This window comes from Notolepis coatsorum (genome assembly GCF_963971535.1).
Source record: "Notolepis coatsorum genome assembly, chromosome: 3".
Classification (NCBI taxonomy): Eukaryota; Metazoa; Chordata; class Actinopteri; order Aulopiformes; family Paralepididae; genus Notolepis; species Notolepis coatsorum.
Window position 1 is genome coordinate 129,927,642 of NC_140167.1, and position 17,739 is coordinate 129,945,380.

General features: G+C 42.5%; 1 protein-coding gene across 1 annotated transcript in view; it reads left to right on the plus strand.

The window, feature by feature from the left end:
- Positions 1 to 5,484: 5,484 nt before the first annotated feature.
- cavin2a (caveolae associated protein 2a) overlaps positions 5,485 to 17,739 on the plus strand; it is a 65,573-nt gene continuing 53,318 nt past the window's right edge. The window contains exon 1 of the mRNA XM_084310756.1: positions 5,485 to 6,222. Coding sequence (XP_084166882.1) covers positions 5,668 to 6,222 — 555 coding nt within the window. The 5' untranslated portion in view covers positions 5,485 to 5,667. The remainder of the gene's footprint in view (positions 6,223 to 17,739) is intronic.

The following is a 17,739-nucleotide window of genomic DNA, read 5'->3' on the forward strand; positions in this document are numbered from 1 at the left end:
TCTCTCCGCTTTAACGCAGGGGCTGAAAGTGAAAAAGGTCAGAGGTCAAGTGCTAGCGCTGAGTGCTCGCGCTTTCATGTAAGGTGTGACCGAAATGTAACAACCTGGCGGCGAAGGCCAGACTGCGCTGGTGAGTCGGAACACAGAAAGAAACTTGTTCAGGCGAGTTCAGGACTATGATTACCCTCAAAATCCACTAAAACCTTCGATGCTTTGAGGCTTTCAAAGAGAGAGGCACAGCCCTCAGAAGTATTCGTCCTGGACATGTTTTGAGGGAATCGGCTGGAGAACTCTGAAGGCTGCCACAACTACGTAGCTGCCACAAGGGGTAACGTTTTTAATGTAAGTAGCACAAACAGAACTATAATAAAGTCAACAGTACAGTAAGATATTACATGTAGGCAAACCCAATCTCAGGTCGGAGGCTTGCATGCTTGCTGTGAGCTGAGCTGAAGTGATGACCGAGTGAGCCTTCACCGTAACGGAATCCAATAAAAAACAGGTGCAGGGCTTGAATACCTTCCATAGCTCGCCGTTATAAAGTGGATTCTTGTTGTGGCATTCATGCGTTACTTTGTACTGGGGGAATCGATTCCATAGATAAGTACATAGGAGTACTCTTTACTTGCACAAGAACGAGTGCAGCACACATGGAAGCTCAGCGCACGCACGCACACACACACACACACACGCACGCACGCTCACAGCCTGGTACTGCTACAGTTGTGAGGATGGTTACCTGAATTCCATTAGCTACTGTACATTAATTACATAGCGCCCTAACCATAACCACTACATGCCTTACCTTAACCCTTACCCTAAACTAACCCTAAACCTAACCAAAAGATTACACCTCACTATTTCAAAGTGAGGCTAAAATCTCCCCAAAAAGCACTCACTTGGTATGGTATGGTTTATTTCTTAATCCCAGAGGGGAAACATAATTTGCCACCACTTGCTTAGCGATGTCTGATGTATTCTGTTGTTTGTAGTTTGTTTGATGCTTTTTTTTATTAGTTTTGATTGTCCGTGGTTCTTCTCTCTGAACTACTGATCAAATGGATACCGGAAGAATTTTCTAATGCTGCTGTGATACCCTAGTAATTTCCCTAGTTATATTCTGAGTTATATGCTATATTCCTTCATACGTTAATAACATTATCTATCTATCTATCTATCTATCTATCTATCTATCTATCTACTGTATGTTATGCTTGTGTGGTGTGTGTCTGTGTGTGTGTGAGATGGAGAGAGGGAGAGAGAGAGAGAGAGAGAGAGAGAGAGAGAGAGAGAGAGAGAGAGAGAGAGAGACCCTGGGATTGTGCCACGGGCATAGATGAGCTCATTGTTGAAACAGGGATTTCCACATTTCCAGTGTCCCAGGCCAGAGCACAGAACAGGAAAACAAGAGGGGGGGCTGCCTGGTACACATATGGGCACATACACACACACATGCACATACATACGCATGGGTACACACACACACACACACACACACACATGCACGCACACGCATACACACACACACACACACCCGTGCAGAATTCTGGGGTTCACAAGGGTAGCTCCATGGTCGATTACCTTTCTGTTAGATACTATCTGTGTCATATTGCAGCGGTTTCACTTGCAAGACTAATGGTCTAGTTTTGTTAAGATATTCACAAGATAAGATATTCAAAACTGTATGCAGAACCAATCTGAGTCTATGTTGTTTTAAGAATACACTGAAGAGCCAATTTATTTTGGAACAAATAATTGCCATAAGCCATAACGGATACACACACCATTATAGCAAATAAGATATAATTAGTGTGGAATAGTATAACATTGTAAATGTGTAATATTGGTCATACAAATCAACACTATTAGTAATGAGGTTGTTGATTTTTGCCGTTGTAGGCAGTAGCCTGTGGGCATGCTATGCGTGTTTGTGTGTGTGTGTGTGTGTGTGTGTGTGTGTGTGTGTGTGTGTGTGTGTGTGTGTGTGTCTGTGTGTGTGTGTGTGTGTGTGTGTGTGTATAGGGTCTGTTGGATATACCTGGGGAGAGATGTATTAATATACGTATGGTTTGTTGTCAAACCATCCTCTACACTCATTGCACACACATCCACATGATGATGCAGACACTCACTTTAAACAAACACTCACCTTGACACTCACTTTAGACACTTTAACACTACATTATATGTATCTATCTATTAAAGGAATTTGCACTACATTCATACCTCATTTGCATTTGCACCTTACCTTGAAGTTTTTTACCTCATTGTCCACATTTGTACCTCATTGTCTGCATTTTAACTTTTTTTTACTCATTGTACTTAGATTGTACTTAGGCTGTACTTTAGATTGTATATTGTATTGTATATTGTATATTCCTCTTTTACTTACTTTTTTACTTATTTTTTTTACTGTATGAAGCACTCTCAGGGGCTCATACAGAACCAAGCATTTCACCATAAAGTACATGTATTTTATATGTGACAAATAATAAACAAACTTGAAACTTGTTTGTGTAGGGAGTGCACTACTTGAGCTTCAGCATATGTACATAGTGGTTTTCTTAAGTTTGTGTTGTTGTGTGATGTTTTTACTTTTTACTATTCTGATTTGTCTGATGTGTTTGTGTTTTGGGTAAAATGGATAAATAAATACAAATTAAAATAAATAGAGGAAAAAGCCGTAGACAAAAGAGAACGATATTATATGATATCATAGTGTGGATGAACTGCACTGCATGCCTTGGCTGAATGGGAGTGATTTAGTTTGCATACTGTATGTATGTACTGTACCTCTGATTCAGTGCTGAGGAGATTGAGCATCTTTGTTTTTATTTTTGTCGTAAATGGGCCGGTATATATTTGTAGATGTTAACCATTCAATGAACAATAATGAATATAGAAATACAAAACTGGGCACCCAAGTGGCGACCCATGTAACGGGCTGCGTCGCGAAGCGGCTGACCCGGGTTCGATTCCTGGACCCGGCGTCCTTTGCCGAATGTCTTCCCCCCGCTCTGTCTCCCGTTCTTCCTCTCTATCTCTCTCTACCGGACTGCCCGGTAGTACAAACAAATAAAAATCGACCAAAAACAGAAATAAATAAAAAGAAATACAAAACTGTTGAATATTTCTCAGTTCATATAAGACCAACTCTGCCACAGCATCTGAGGCATTTCAGCATTTCTTGTGCAAGAAGTTAACCTGATTCAGTGAGATAGAGGCTAACCTGATTCAGTGAGATAGAGGCGAACCTGATTCAGTGAGATAGAGGCTAACCTGATTCAGTGAGATAGAGGCACTGAGGATAACCTGATTCAGTGAGATAGAGGTTAACCTGATTCAGTGAGATAGAGGCTAACCTGATTCAGTGAGATAGAGGCTAACCTGATTCAGTGAGATAGTTTCAAGTTCAAGTTTCAAGTTTCTTTAATAGTTGTCATACAGAAGTACAGAATACTTTCATACAAAATGCTTCTTACTGTTACGCTCCAGAGACTGTGCTAGACAAGATAGTATCAAATAACATAGTATAGCATGTAATTTAGAAGAAGAAAATGAGGTCACAGTGTTCGGTATAGACATATGTACAATGTTCTGAGTTACCATATAATATACAATACTATGCAGTGTACTAATGTACAGTACTATATAGTGCAAAGCAGAAATGGGATGAGGTACAATTTAGGTACAATTTACAGTAAGGTGTACGAGTTGTAGTGCAATCCTTCATCAATAAATAGAGGTTGAGATAGAGGTTAACCTGATTCAGTGAGATAGAGGTTAACCTGATTCAGTGAGATAGAGGTTAACCTGATTCAGTGAGATAGAGGTTAATCTGATTCAGTGAGATAGAGGTTAACCTGATTCAGTGAGATAGAGGCTAACCTGATTCAGTGAGATAGAGGTTAATCTGATTCAGTGAGATAGAGGTTAATCTGATTCAGTGAGATAGAGGTTAACCTGATTCAGTGAGATAGAGGCTAACCTGATTCAGTGAGATAGAGGCTAACCTGATTCAGTGAGATAGAGGTTAACCTGATTCAGTGAGATAGAGGTTAACCTGATTCAGTGAGATAGAGGTTAATCTGATTTAGTGAGATAGAGGTTAACCTGATTCAGTGAGATAGAGGTTAATCTGATTCAGTGAGATAGAGGTTAACCTGATTCAGTGAGATAGAGGTTAACCTGATTCAGTGAGATAGAGGTTAACCTGATTCAGTGAGATAGAGGTCAACCTGATTCAGTGAGATAGAGGTTAATCTGATTCAGTGAGATAGAGGTTAACCTGATTCAGTGAGATAGAGGTTAACCTGATTCAGTGACATAGAGGTTAACCTGATTCAGTGAGATAGAGGGACTGCTGTTAGAGGAACAGGAAAGTCAAAATTCAATGTACACAGGGATGTGTCTTTATCTTTTACCCAAGGAAGCTGCACATTAATCAACATTTTCAGTTTCCACATCATGTAAATGTGCCAGAGGTTGCTTATAAGCTAGTTTTCATGGATGTATGGATGGATTACTTTTCTAATTAGACAGAATTACTTTAATCACAATTGTACTGTATTGCTACATTGTTTTTGTTTATCTCACCTTATGTTATTACATTCACGTGTACAACAAATCCTTTAATTGGATTAAAACTTGCATTATTAGCTGCTGTTAATTCGTAGGGTCACTGGGGAGGTCAGGCCGTTTCAAGGTACATGTGTTGCTTTCCTACACACTAGGGCTGCCCCCTTATAGTCCATTAGTCGATTAATCGTTAGGTTTCAAGTTTCAAGTTTGTTTATTAGTTGTCAGCTTGTCACAATAAAATACATGTACTTTACGGTGAAATGCTTGGTTCAGTATGAGCCCCTGAGAGTGTGCTTCATACAGTAAAAAAGTTAATAAAAAATTAAGTAAAAGAGGAATATACAATATACAATACACAATACACAATCTAAAGTACAGCCTAAGTACAATCTAAGTACAGTGAGTAAAATGAGTAAACAGTGAGGTACAAATGCAGACAATGAGGTAAAAAACTTTAAGGTAAGGTGCTAATGCAAATGAGGTATGAATGTATTGCAAATCTCTTTAATAAATAGCCTGACCGCAGCAGTTCAAAGAGGCAGGTTTGGTCTTAGTTGACCAACATTAGGTAGTTCCCTCTTCATTATGGTAAGTAAAATGTTACAAATCTGTCTATGAAATAAATGTATCAATTAGTCGACAAACACACACACACACAATGCCTCTTTTCTATCTCCCTCTCAATTTAGGGCTAGGCCAGTTTCCACAGCAACAAAGCCCCTCCCATTGGCTTGCAAGGGAGGTGTTTTGAAAGTTGTGTGTGTGTGTGAGAGAGAGAGAGAGAGAGAGAGAGAGAGAGAGAGAGAGAGAGAGAGAGAGAGAGAGAGAGAGAGAGAGAGAGAGAGAGAGAGAGAGAGAGAGAGAGAGAGAGAGAGAGAGAGAGAGAGAGAGAGAGGGGGGGGGTGGAGTGGACACCAAAACATCCAAGTGAAACAATCTCCACAATCTGTCCATATCTACTGGAGACAGCGGCCACCACCATACCGTTTGTGTGAGACGTTTTACGTCTAAAAGTCACACACGGTATTCTCTCTCCATTTGCTCCACGATCTCAAGTCAAGTGGGACACCTGACCCATTCGGAACCATGGGAGAAGACTCGTCACACGCCGAGCGCAGCAGCATTTCCAATTCCAGCAGCAACCCGGCCAGCCCGCTGCAGCCGCAGCTAGAAAACATGGAACTTCTCATCCCGAGCTTTAGCCAGACTTCTGCCCCGTCCTCCCCCACCAACACACTCACCCGCTTGGGGTTGAAAAGTCCGTCGAGCCCCACTGCCTGCGCCGTGGCAGGCAGCCCCGCTGCAGGCGGCCAGGTGAGCGCCATCACGGTGGTGGCGCTGCTCGATAAATTGGTCAACATGCTGGAGGCGGTGCAAGAGAACCAGCGGAGGATGGAACAGCGGCAGGCCGACCTGGAGGGCGCCGTGCGGGGCGTTCAAGGGGACGTCACCCGCCTGTCCAAGAACCACACCAGCACCTCGAACAGCGTCAGCAAGCTCCTGGAGCGCTCGCGTAAAGTCAGTGGGAACATGAAGGAGGTGAAGGAGCGCATGGACAAGCAGGCGGTCCTGGTGAAGCGACTGGAGGCCAACCACAGCCACCTGTTGAAGAGGAATCACTTTAAAGTGCTAATCTTCCAGGTAAGCCGCGGAAGGAGCCAACACGGGGTGGGGGGCAAGGGGGTGGGGGTTGGGTTAGTTGGACATAGGGGTTGCAGTATAATTATGTCATTACAGATGGAGATGGGTACAAGTGATGGCAGAGTGTGCGTGTGTGTACGTGTGTGCGCGCGCGTGTGTGAGAGAGAGAGTGAGTGTGGGCTGTGGGGGGGTATTAAAATATGCACAATGTTAAGCTCCTGTGGGTGTGTCTGTGTACAGAAATTGCGTGTGTGGTTGGCACTAACACGTGACATCAGCACTCTGGGCCATAGCTAGGACAACAGAAATCCTATAGCTTTTGAAAACTTGAACAAAACATAAGCCCTTGATTCAGCCTAGTTCATGTTGCATGCCTGTGTTCAATTGTCTGGAAATACATTTCATCACCAAAACTTGCTGAAGTAGACTATAGCATAGGCTCATAATATTAAATCACATTCAGATATAGGCTACTTTTATCTGAAATCACATTCAGATATAGGCTACTTTGATCTGAAATCACATTTAGATCAGTAGCGGCTCGTGGATGCTTCGCCACTAGGGGCGCTATACCAAACATTTTGCAAACATGTACAGTACCACGCAACCGACTCATGGCAAGACGTGAGCGATTCGACTCACGCTCACGGCAATGAATCGGCTCTTATGAACGAGTCGCTCAGCTGTTACTACAACAACACACAACCAGTCAAATAAAGTATAGTCTAATTCACAACTTGAAACACAATATATAAATAGAAAAGTTAGAAACAAAACTCGCTCCGTCTCCAAACACACGCAGATCTCTCCCTCTCTCCTTCTCTCTCTCACACACAGCGCGACGTGGAATCGATTCATTACACAATCAGACCTATTATATACCAAGAATAACTTCAGTATGAGTACAGGGCTGTACACATATTTTGCATATTGTTAAACGAGCCAAGGCTAGCTATTAAACTATCGATATGAATCGAAAATCTGGGACCCTGATGTAAACAAGACAAACGTATTTCTCTGGTCTGCATCCCCTTAACAATTGTGTGTATTGAGCCGTACTGTATTGTACCCATTCTGCAATCTGTTAATAAAGTTCTCATTCATTCATTCATTCAAACATAGACGATATTGATTGATTGATTGATTGATTGATTGATTGAAAACTTTATTAACAGATTGCAGAATGGGTACAATACAGTACAGCTCAATACACACAATTGTTAAGGGGATGCAGACCAGAGAAAGACTTTCGTCTTGTTTACATCAGGGTCCCCCATTTTCAATTCATCAGGACATATATGACATACATGACATACAGATAGTCAGTACTGCTACATCTATACATTTATGACATACCAGATTTGCAAATACAGTACTGTTTGTGATACAGAAGGAGTCAGGAAAAGGGAGTATATACATTTGACGTAGAAACTGTACATTGGAGGAGGTTGGGTGGGGGGGGGGGTTGGGTACACTGGGATATTGACAACCATACTGGGTAGTCTACATTGGAGGTGGTTGGGGGGGGGGGGGGGGGGGCACACTGTATAAACAAGCAAAACTGTACATTGAGGGGGGGGGGAGACACTGTACAAACAAACAAAATTGTACATTGGACTATTGACAACCATACTAGGTAAATGACTGTACATTGGCAAAACTGTACATTGAGGGGGGGGGGGGGGGAGACACTGTACAAACAAACAAAATTGTACATTGGACTATTGACAACCATACTAGGTAAATTACTGTACATTGGAGGGGGTTGGGTTAGGATATTTACAGGGGCCAGTGTTGAATTGCAGTCTCCCGTAGGTGTCCCTTGAGAGAGGTTTTGAAAGTGGGTAGTGATCCACATTCCTTTACAGCTTTGGGTAGGGCGTTCCACATTGATGTGGCATAATTGCGAAACGTGTTTAGTCCCTTATTTGAGCCGAATCTGGGTTTAACATGATTTGTGGAGCTCCCTCTGGTGTTGTGATCGTGGTATTCACTGACCTTTGGGAAGTATTTTGACATGTACATGGGTACCTTGGTCGTGTAGTGTATCTTGTAGACCAGGCCCATTGCAAGTTGCTGTACTCTGTCGTCTACTCTAAGCCATCCTAGGTTGTCAAAGTGGGCAGGGGTGAGGTGGGTTCTAGGAGTAAGGTCAAGCAGTAGTCTGACCAGTTTGTTTTGAGATGTTTGTAATTTTGTTTTTAGCGCCTTTGAGGTGCTTTGGTACCATGAGGTGCAAGCATAGTCGTAGTACCCCTGAATGAGTGCTCCTGCCAGAGTCTTCAGGGTATTCTTGTTTACCAGAGAGGAGATCCGGTACAAGAATCGAGTTCGTTGGTTGACTTTTTTTATTACATTGGATGCCATTTTGTCACAGGAGAGATTAGCCTCTAGGATGGAACCCAGGTAGGTAATTTCATCTTTCCTTGTGACAATATTGTCAGTCACCCACTGTAACTGAGAAGCCGTCGGTCTTGCTGAGTTTGTTATTTGAACCGAAGAGAATGGACTCTGTTTTGCCCATGTGTAATGATAGTTTATCAGCGAGCCATATGCAGATTCTGCCTAGTTCCGAGCTGAGGGTTTTTTCAACCTGTAACTTGTTCTTGTCAGAGACCAGCAGGGCTGAGTCGTCCGCAAACAGGAACAAGTTGCAGTCACAAGCTGACGACATGTCATTTGCATAAATTAGGAACAGTAGCGGTCCTAGTATGCTTCCTTGTGGAACACCACAGCTCACTGTGAGGGGGGGGGATAGGGTACCGTTTACCTCCACCATCTGTTCTCTCCCCTCAAGGTAGGATTGCATCCAGCTCACTGATAGACTATCAAAACCAATTGCTTTTAGCTTGTCAATCAGAATGGAGTGATTGACCGTGTCAAAGGCCTTTTGTAGGTCCAGCATGACCATGCCGCAGTATTTGCCTGCGTCCACCTCTTGTTTGATGTGGTCATTCAAATAGAGAAGGCATGTGTCAGTGGAGTGGGATGTGATGGGATTGAACAAGCCATAATCCACGTATTTTCAATCCAAAAGCGAGAGAGAGAGAGAGAGAGAGAGAGAGACTCACTGTTTAGTTGACACGTCCAGGGCAGGAGGGCTTGCCTTGATAAAGTAGTGTATAATCCACTGTTGATGTATTCCAGACCACTGTCCACTGTGTCCAGACTGCATCCGCCATATAGCTTGTTAGCCAAGTGTTAGCTTGTTAGCAGTTAGCAGCACCACACAACACAAGTACTTCATTCCTTTGTCCATTTCCGCTCAAACAGACTGCAAACTACCTGGCGTTCTATCGCCATGCTCTAAGACAAACTCTAACCTTAACCAACTTTGAAAGAGTGCCTAAGCTTAACAGTCTAAAGAACTTGCAGTCACGGCACGCTCTAAGACAAACAGCTGCCTGCATCTCACAACAACACAACTATCTCCTACCACCAACGGACCAACCTAGGAATAAGCTAGAATTGGAACATTAGAAATTGGATTCGGCCAATCAGAGATCGTCTCTGTGAAATTCTGCTACGGAAAAAAATACTGGCGTCGGCCAATCAGAGAGCGTCTCCGCGAAATGCGGCTACAGAAATTCTTGACGCTACTGGCTAGACCGCTTCAAATCGCGCCCGGATTCCAACATAATAGTCATATTTCAACGCACAACGCGTTATGCACTGATTGGCTGTGACGGATACAGCGATCAAACTGTGACACGCACTCAGAGCGCTATCGCGTCTAGCCCGGGCAGAGAAATACAAAAAAATAAAAAAAACGTCACTTCCTGCTCAGGAAAACGAGTGTTTTTTATTTTAGATAATAACGTTATATTGTGCATTGGAAATACAAACATACTTAAAATGAGTAAATATTATTCATTTTAAACATGTTTATATTATTTATAGGGCTATAAAACAAAAAACTAAAAAGTTTTATTTTCTTCTTCTCTGATTTAACAGCAGGTGGGGCGGCGCCCGTGCGCCCCTAGTGGCAGAGCCGCCACTGATTTAGATATAGGATTGCTTTGCCCTGTGGGCCCAAGCAGATATGAATATGATATGAACTATAGAATTTGCCTTGAAAGTAGTTATGAGTGAAAAGTGTGTGTGTGTGTGTGTGTGTGTGTGTGTGTGTGTGTGTGTGTGTGTGTGTGTGTGTGTGTGTGTGTGTGTGTGTGTGTGTGTGTGTGTGTGTGTGTGTGTGTGTGTGTGTGTGTGTGTGTGTGTGTGTGTGTGTGTGTGTGTGTGTGTGTGTGTGTGTGTGTGTGTGTGTGTGTGTGTGTGTGTGTGTGTGTGTGTGTGTGTGTGTGTGTGTGTGGCCTGCATGTGTGTTACTCCGTCTAGGAGGGAATAGATGATGTGTTTGTGTAGAAGTGAGATAGTGAGACCGCGTGTGTGTAATGAAGGGTGTGTCTGGGAATGGAAACAAGAGAATAATAGAGGATCAGACGACTGACTGAATCTCCTTACTGTGAGTCACGACTGATTGATTGATAAGTTTATTAACAGATTGCAGAATGGGTACAGTACAGCTCAATACATACAATTGTTAAGGGGATGCAGACCAGAGAAAGACTTTCGTCTTGTTTACATCAGGGTCCCCCATTTTCAATTCATCATAACATATGACACACACAACATACAGATAGACAGTACTGCTACATCTATACATTTATGACGTACCAGATTTGACATTGGACATTGGACAGATTGTACATTGGAATACTGACAAAGCAGTTTGGTCATTTACTGTACAACTGGGTTAGGACATTTGTAGGGGCCAGTTTCTCAAAGGTGTTCTTTGAGAGTGTTTTTGAAAGTGGGTAGTGATTCACATTCCTTTACAGCTGATCCTTTTACTACACTACTGTTAATGATTTTACTCTCAGACTTCTCAGTTACTGACTGTCACAATTTATCAATCTCTTGTCCATTCACTTGACTGGAAACAATTCACTGAACCTTTCCAGCGTAGCCTGCCTACTCCTGTGCATAACTCCTGTTGTACATAACTATCATTCTGGCTGGCTTTACACAGACAGTTCTTGAGAAACATTAGAAGTTAGAAGGCGAAAATTAGCAATGAGACTGACTAGGCCTGCCACGATAACACATTTTGCTGGGCGATTAATTGCCCCCGAAAATATTGCGATAAGTGATATTATTGCGACCGGTTAGAGAATTATTTTTTGAGAAATTTATTTCCCAAAACTTTTATTTTGAAGCCCACCGCTCCGTCTTTTCCGGTGTTTTAGACTTTTATTTTGAAGCCCACCGACCGGAGCGGAAGTATTGTTGTTATTATCCTAGCAGCATCTATGAGCGGCCAACTTGTCTCTCCGGTTCTGTGTTTTTGAGCTAATGATAAAACAAATGTTGAGATTGTTGGTGAGCAACTAACTTTAGGTTAGTTTTAACGTTAGCTACTAACGTTAGATGCAGCTACTACAGGCAATCAACGATGAGGAGGAAGCGTCAAAGCCGTATAGAATAGAATAGCCCTGTGGTGCGTAGGCACGGGAGCGCAACTCGATTACCTGTTATAATAAATTTATTCATGTTTAACTTGTCCCCGTGTCCAGTCCTTTGACTAGTCCCACCCGTTCATTGTAAACAATGATGCATGTAATTGTATTAAAGTTATTCTGTGTTGTAGCTATGCTATACGTTGTATTTCGTTTGTTAGCTATTTAGCTAATGTTGTTGGCATTGAATGAGCATCAACACTAGATCTTTAATCTTTATTTAGCAGTCCAGTTTCTCCGGGCAGTAGCGAGTAACTACTTGGGTCTAAAAATAGCTAACGTTACACTACAAAGAACGCTATTTGGTTAAAAGGAGCAACACTATTGAGAAATGTAGTTAAGCTATATGTGGCGTTGCCCCACGGAGCTCCCGTGCTGTGCTCTGTAGTAAGGCCAGCGGCCCCCCACACGGAGTGACTGACGAGGGGTACTGGTTCCGCCTCATTAAAACAAACGCGCAAATAGCAATTAATCGCGCCCGTCAAAATCATTGCATTAATTTTAATTATCGCGGCAATTAATCGATTTATTGCTTATCGCGGCAGGCCTAAGACTAGAGCTGCCGCGGTATCGGTATTACCGCGGTATCGCTGTTACATCATGCCCACCGCAGCGTTGGGCTGAATACCGGCATCACCGCTGTTTGTTATTATATTATTATTATTATTACGCTCTCGTTGGGCTTGTGGCTCTGCAGATATACCCTACTTCTCTGTCGAGATTCCAAGCGACCCTATTGGGTACCAGAAAAGTCACATGAAACACTGCAGACCACAGATTGGTCAGAAGAGATACGCGAAGTGCTTTTACTTCCTGAATCTCAGCCATGAGCCATTGATCAGAGCTCAGTCACAACACGGCTAATAGTACGTTAGCTCCCACCGGAGACCGGAGTGGATTGCCGTCGCTCCTCAGGGAACGAGGCATAATGATTTTACTGCAACGAAATGTTATAATAAAAGCCCTTCGTTCTATACACTTGTCTGATTGAAAACTTTATTAACAGACCGCAGAATGGGTACAACTCGGCACGCTCTGAGCAAAGAAAGGAACTTAGATATTAATTTAGTAACGCTTGCCTTGCTATGGTCCGGTAAATACGAACGTGTAACTATACTAACGTTAATGCCACAAATCGAATGCCTTTGTAATCATAAGTAGTAACGTTATAATAATAAGAAGAAGAAAGGGTCGGGGGGGTAACCGGCGGGCGCGCCGCTACCACTCCTGCCCGCGACACCTAGTGAACGGCGCACGACCAGAGGGGAGACTTCGAATCCGTGTTTCACTTTTAATAACGAATGCGTGCTTGCCGAATCCCAAACAATATTCATGCTGCAAAGTCATCCTCTAAAGATAGACATTTAGACTAGAGGCAGGCTATATGCTATAAAGAGTAGACTACTACTAAAAAAAAGAAAAATTCAAACTTTTTTTTTTAATTTTTTGTGTGCGTGCGGTAAAAACCGCGACGGTAGGAAATATTTTGCAAATTTGTGCGGTAAGGAAATAATCAATACCGCGGCAGCTCTACCTAAGACTGACCATTTATTTGATAAATCATCTGCAAATCCTTTTGGATCAAGTGTATTATGTAACAGGAAACTGCTTGGAATGTGATTTTTCAGGAGTGTATTTAATTTTAATTTCTATTCACTTCTGCTTCAAATATTGACAAAAACCAAATGCCTTTTTATTGACTGAAATACAGTTCCTTAAAAACCGGAATCATCCCTTTAAGTCACATAGCAACACTGGAATAAATCAATATTGAATAATGACAATAATCACATTAACATATCTGACTCTTTACTACATTTAATGTTTACATGATTATTCTATAGAATAAAGATATTAAAGGTCATAAGTTAACAGACAATGATCAGCATGATGTGACAGAGTAGTCCAAACGTTGGACAGTGTGTGTGTGTGTGTGTGTGTGTGTGTGTGTGTGTGTTTACATGCATGCTCCCTCCCTCATGTGTGTGTGTTTACATGCACGCTCCCTCTCTCATGTGTGTGTGTCAGGGTTTCCGTTAGAAAAAATTGTTGCCGGTCTCCGTGACCTGCAAGATTTCAATCTACCGGACAAATGAGATTAATTCCGGTCATAGTTTATTTAGCTTTAAAACAATTGATAGGCAGGCTATATAAAGAATGTCATCCTCAAGGCATGTAGATTTATAATATTATTACTTAAAACTAGGCTACTTTTGCGTATACAGTCATTAATATATTCCAAATAAAATAAGTCCCTCGATACTCCGTGCTGCTGCTGACTTGAAATAAAATAGACCGTGTCTGTGGACAGTCGGTCCGACACTAAACAGCAGTCTGTTATAATCACATTTTTATGAGCTAACGAATTCCGTTATATTGGACATTTGTATTAATTATATCAAGCGAAGAACTGAGAAAGCAGAGAGACGGCAACATTATCGTGGTTTGCGTGACGACTCTCTCCACCTCGCAACGACTTATTTGCAAAGAGTATGGCGCTGCAGGGCAGCTGTTCAGCTGTTATTGGCTCTTTTCTGGGAACCGCACAACAGCGCCCCCCACCCAACATTGGCTGAAAATGGCTGAATTGGAGTACTGCTGGAATATTGCATTGTACTGCTGGTACTGCGGCTCTACAGCTTCAGAAAAGTCCGCACAACCAGCACTAAGCTCTCGCCGACAACGTCGTTGTCATTATTAGAAGCAACGAGGAAACAAATGTAATGATCGTTTCGTTCATCGCATAGGCTATTTAATTTTAGCCTATTTTAATACAATTCAAATAATCAAATTGTGCTTAGACTCAGGGAATTATTTTCACCGGACATTAAGACCGGAGAGATCAAATATGTCGGACTTAAACAGATTTTGCCGGTAAAATACCGGTAATTACCGGCTAACGGAAACGCTGGTGTGTGTGTGTGTTTACATGCACGATCCCTCCCTCCCTCATGTGTGTGTGTGTGTGTGTGTGTGCGCGCGCGTGCGTGTGTGTGTGTGCTCAGCCCGCTGAAGAAAGGCTAGTATTGACACAGCTAGAGCCACCAAGTGCTCTTAGCCACCGTTGTTATCTGGTTTCCTTGGTAACCGATAGTGTTGGTCACAACGGTAACGGGTGCCTGCCACACCATACGTTGTACTACGTGGCTCTCACCATGTGTGTGAGTCGCTCCAAATACACCAGACAATTGGTACCTTGGACTGATTTGATTGAAACCCTGCTTGGTTATATGGTCCTCGACAGGAGAGACCTGCTGTTTGGTGTCATAAAAGGGTAATGGATGATGACAGCAGCCTCAACATTAGTATAACGTATTTTCAGAAGGAGGGCTGGGACCAAATCAAATAGTTATTACGACTATCGTTGTGTCTTTTTTTATGACTTATACTTTATTGAAATGTGTTCTTTTTGCACACACAGGACATCAGGACAACAAAAACATTTGAATCAACATACTGTAGGTCGGTCCTGAAAGACAACACACACCCCTAGACCACCAACATCAAGACTACAATGACAACACCCAAAAAAATTTAAAAAAAATACATTAAACTGAAAATAAATCTACATTAATACATAGACCACATGATTTTCGACATATACATACACTTGTCAGGTACTCATTCACCTAAGTTATCTTATTCCTGAACTGTACCCTCCCCTCTCTCAGGTCCAGTGTGATCTAAAGTAACTGTACCTTCGCCACTTTTACACCTCCAAAGCCTATATGCGAACAGTTGTAACTGAGATAATCATATGCAACACCGTTGTCTTAGGCAAGTGAGCCCACCAACCAAGTTATAATGAGTGAAATTCCAGATATTTCCCCCATTTACTAATGTATTTTGACTATCGTTGTGTCTTAAAAAAAATATATGGAGGCTCCGTCTCTACAGTACATATTCGGAAACAGAAAAAAAAGAGACCGGAGATTAGGGGTGCACCGATGTATCGGTCGGGTATCGGTATCGGCCGATAAGTGCCTTGTTGACTGCAATCGTCAACAATCGGCCGATAAGCTCAAATGTGCCGATGGCAGTAGCCGATAAATTCAGTCGCATCCTGCACAACGCCGGCCCCGCCCCAGTCCCACATAGGGATGCCCCCCGGACCCCGGTTTTGAACGGGAACCGGTACTATATTAGAAAATACCGGAGTATTTATAAGCTCCGACGTCCTCGGTACTGCTATCGATACTCTAGAGAAATTATTATTATTATTATTATTATTATTATTTAAAAGTTGCGAACGATCCTCTCTCTGTCTCTGCACGAGAAGCGAGCCGCAGCCAGCGAGTCAATTATTACACACACTCCTCGCGAGTCGCTCGCTAGTGCTACACATAGACATACGGGTACTACATACGGGTACTCCTTAATGAAAGTTCTGTCCCCGACGCCCCGTGCTATAGCGCGCAGCACACAGACAGCAGCTCTGCATGCACTGAGTCGTGATCATGGCGGATAGAGCGAAGCGTTCTAAAGTATGGATATACTTTACAAGGGTCAATGCCGACAATGCACGTTGCCACAAGTGCAACAAAACATTTGCCAGTAAGGGTGGCAATACGAGCAACCTATCAAAACATTTGTTGGCAAAACATGATATTAGAGTGCAGAAATGCGCCGTATTCGACTGCCTTGCGCGCAGTGGTCCATCTGCATCCACGTCCACTGCAGCCGGTAAGCCAAGATACGGAGTTTCCTAGGCTAATAACGAATTATTACAAATAGGCTAATAAACAAAATAATTGTTTAGCTACAAATACTACAATCTAAAAACTTTTTATAGATCGTCAAGCTGAGGCGTCAGCCACCAATGTGTCCCAGGCCAGTGAGCCCACCACACATCCTCCCTCTACCTCCACCACCCAAAGTCCTTTCTCCCCCCTAGCAGCTAGAGGAAAGATGACAGAGGATAGGGTGAACGAGTGTCACAGGGCTGTGACAAAGTGTGTTGTCAAAGGCCTGCACCCGTTCTCTACAGTGGAGTCCAAGGACTTTAGGTAACAACTAATCATTCAGTGTATATCGTTTTTTTGTATACATAGTTGTCTAACTTGTCTGTTGTTGTTATAAGTTATTATTGAAGCAGCTATTCCCACCACTCCACACAAATTTACAATAATTCAATCATTTCTAATCTTTACTGTAGGGAGATGACCAATGCTCTCAACTGCAAATATAAAAATCATAAAAAAATAATCAAAAAGAACCGATAAGAGTATCGATAAAGTACCGAACCGTTAAGCAGTATCGATAAGAGTAGTAGTATCGATAAAATCCTAACGATACCCATCCCTAGTCCCACACACACACACACACAAGCTACTGCATCAAAGTTACTACTAAATATTCAACATTCTCTTTTGAGACTCCGCTTCAGACTCTTATCATTTGGCACTAAAAGCTAAACATTGTCACCGATATGGCTGTCCGCAACATGTCATTAATTGTGTACGCGAGGTGGTCGCTCAGTGACGACGCTAACATGAGCTAGGTTAGCTAGCATTAGCTACCGGGAGATGCAAAACTAACGTTACTGGTGAAAATGTGATTTGCGTTGGAATACTCCTTTGCCAACTTGCTGTACTTTGCTTGCAGGTCTGCAGCCATTATTGCTGGATTATGAATAGCCCCAACTTTAGCCAAGGTAACGTTATGACTAAACCTTTAACAATAGTTAACGCTAGCTTTCGGTTAGCTGTTCAATGCTATTTATAACACAACTCCCAGTCAACACCCTCTCTCGGGAAGATGGCATTTAAGAAAGTATCTGCTGTTAAAATGACACAAACATTCGTTTTGTGGCATTAACGTTATATAGTTAGTGTTACACGTTCAATAACAAGCATATTATTTACCCGAAGATAGAAGTAAGCAAGGCATTACTCCGTTAGTCCGTTCATAGCTCAGTTCCATTCCGTTGCTCATTCCGTACCCAACTACCCATTCTGCAATCTGTTAATAAAGTTTTCAACCAGACAAATGTATAGAA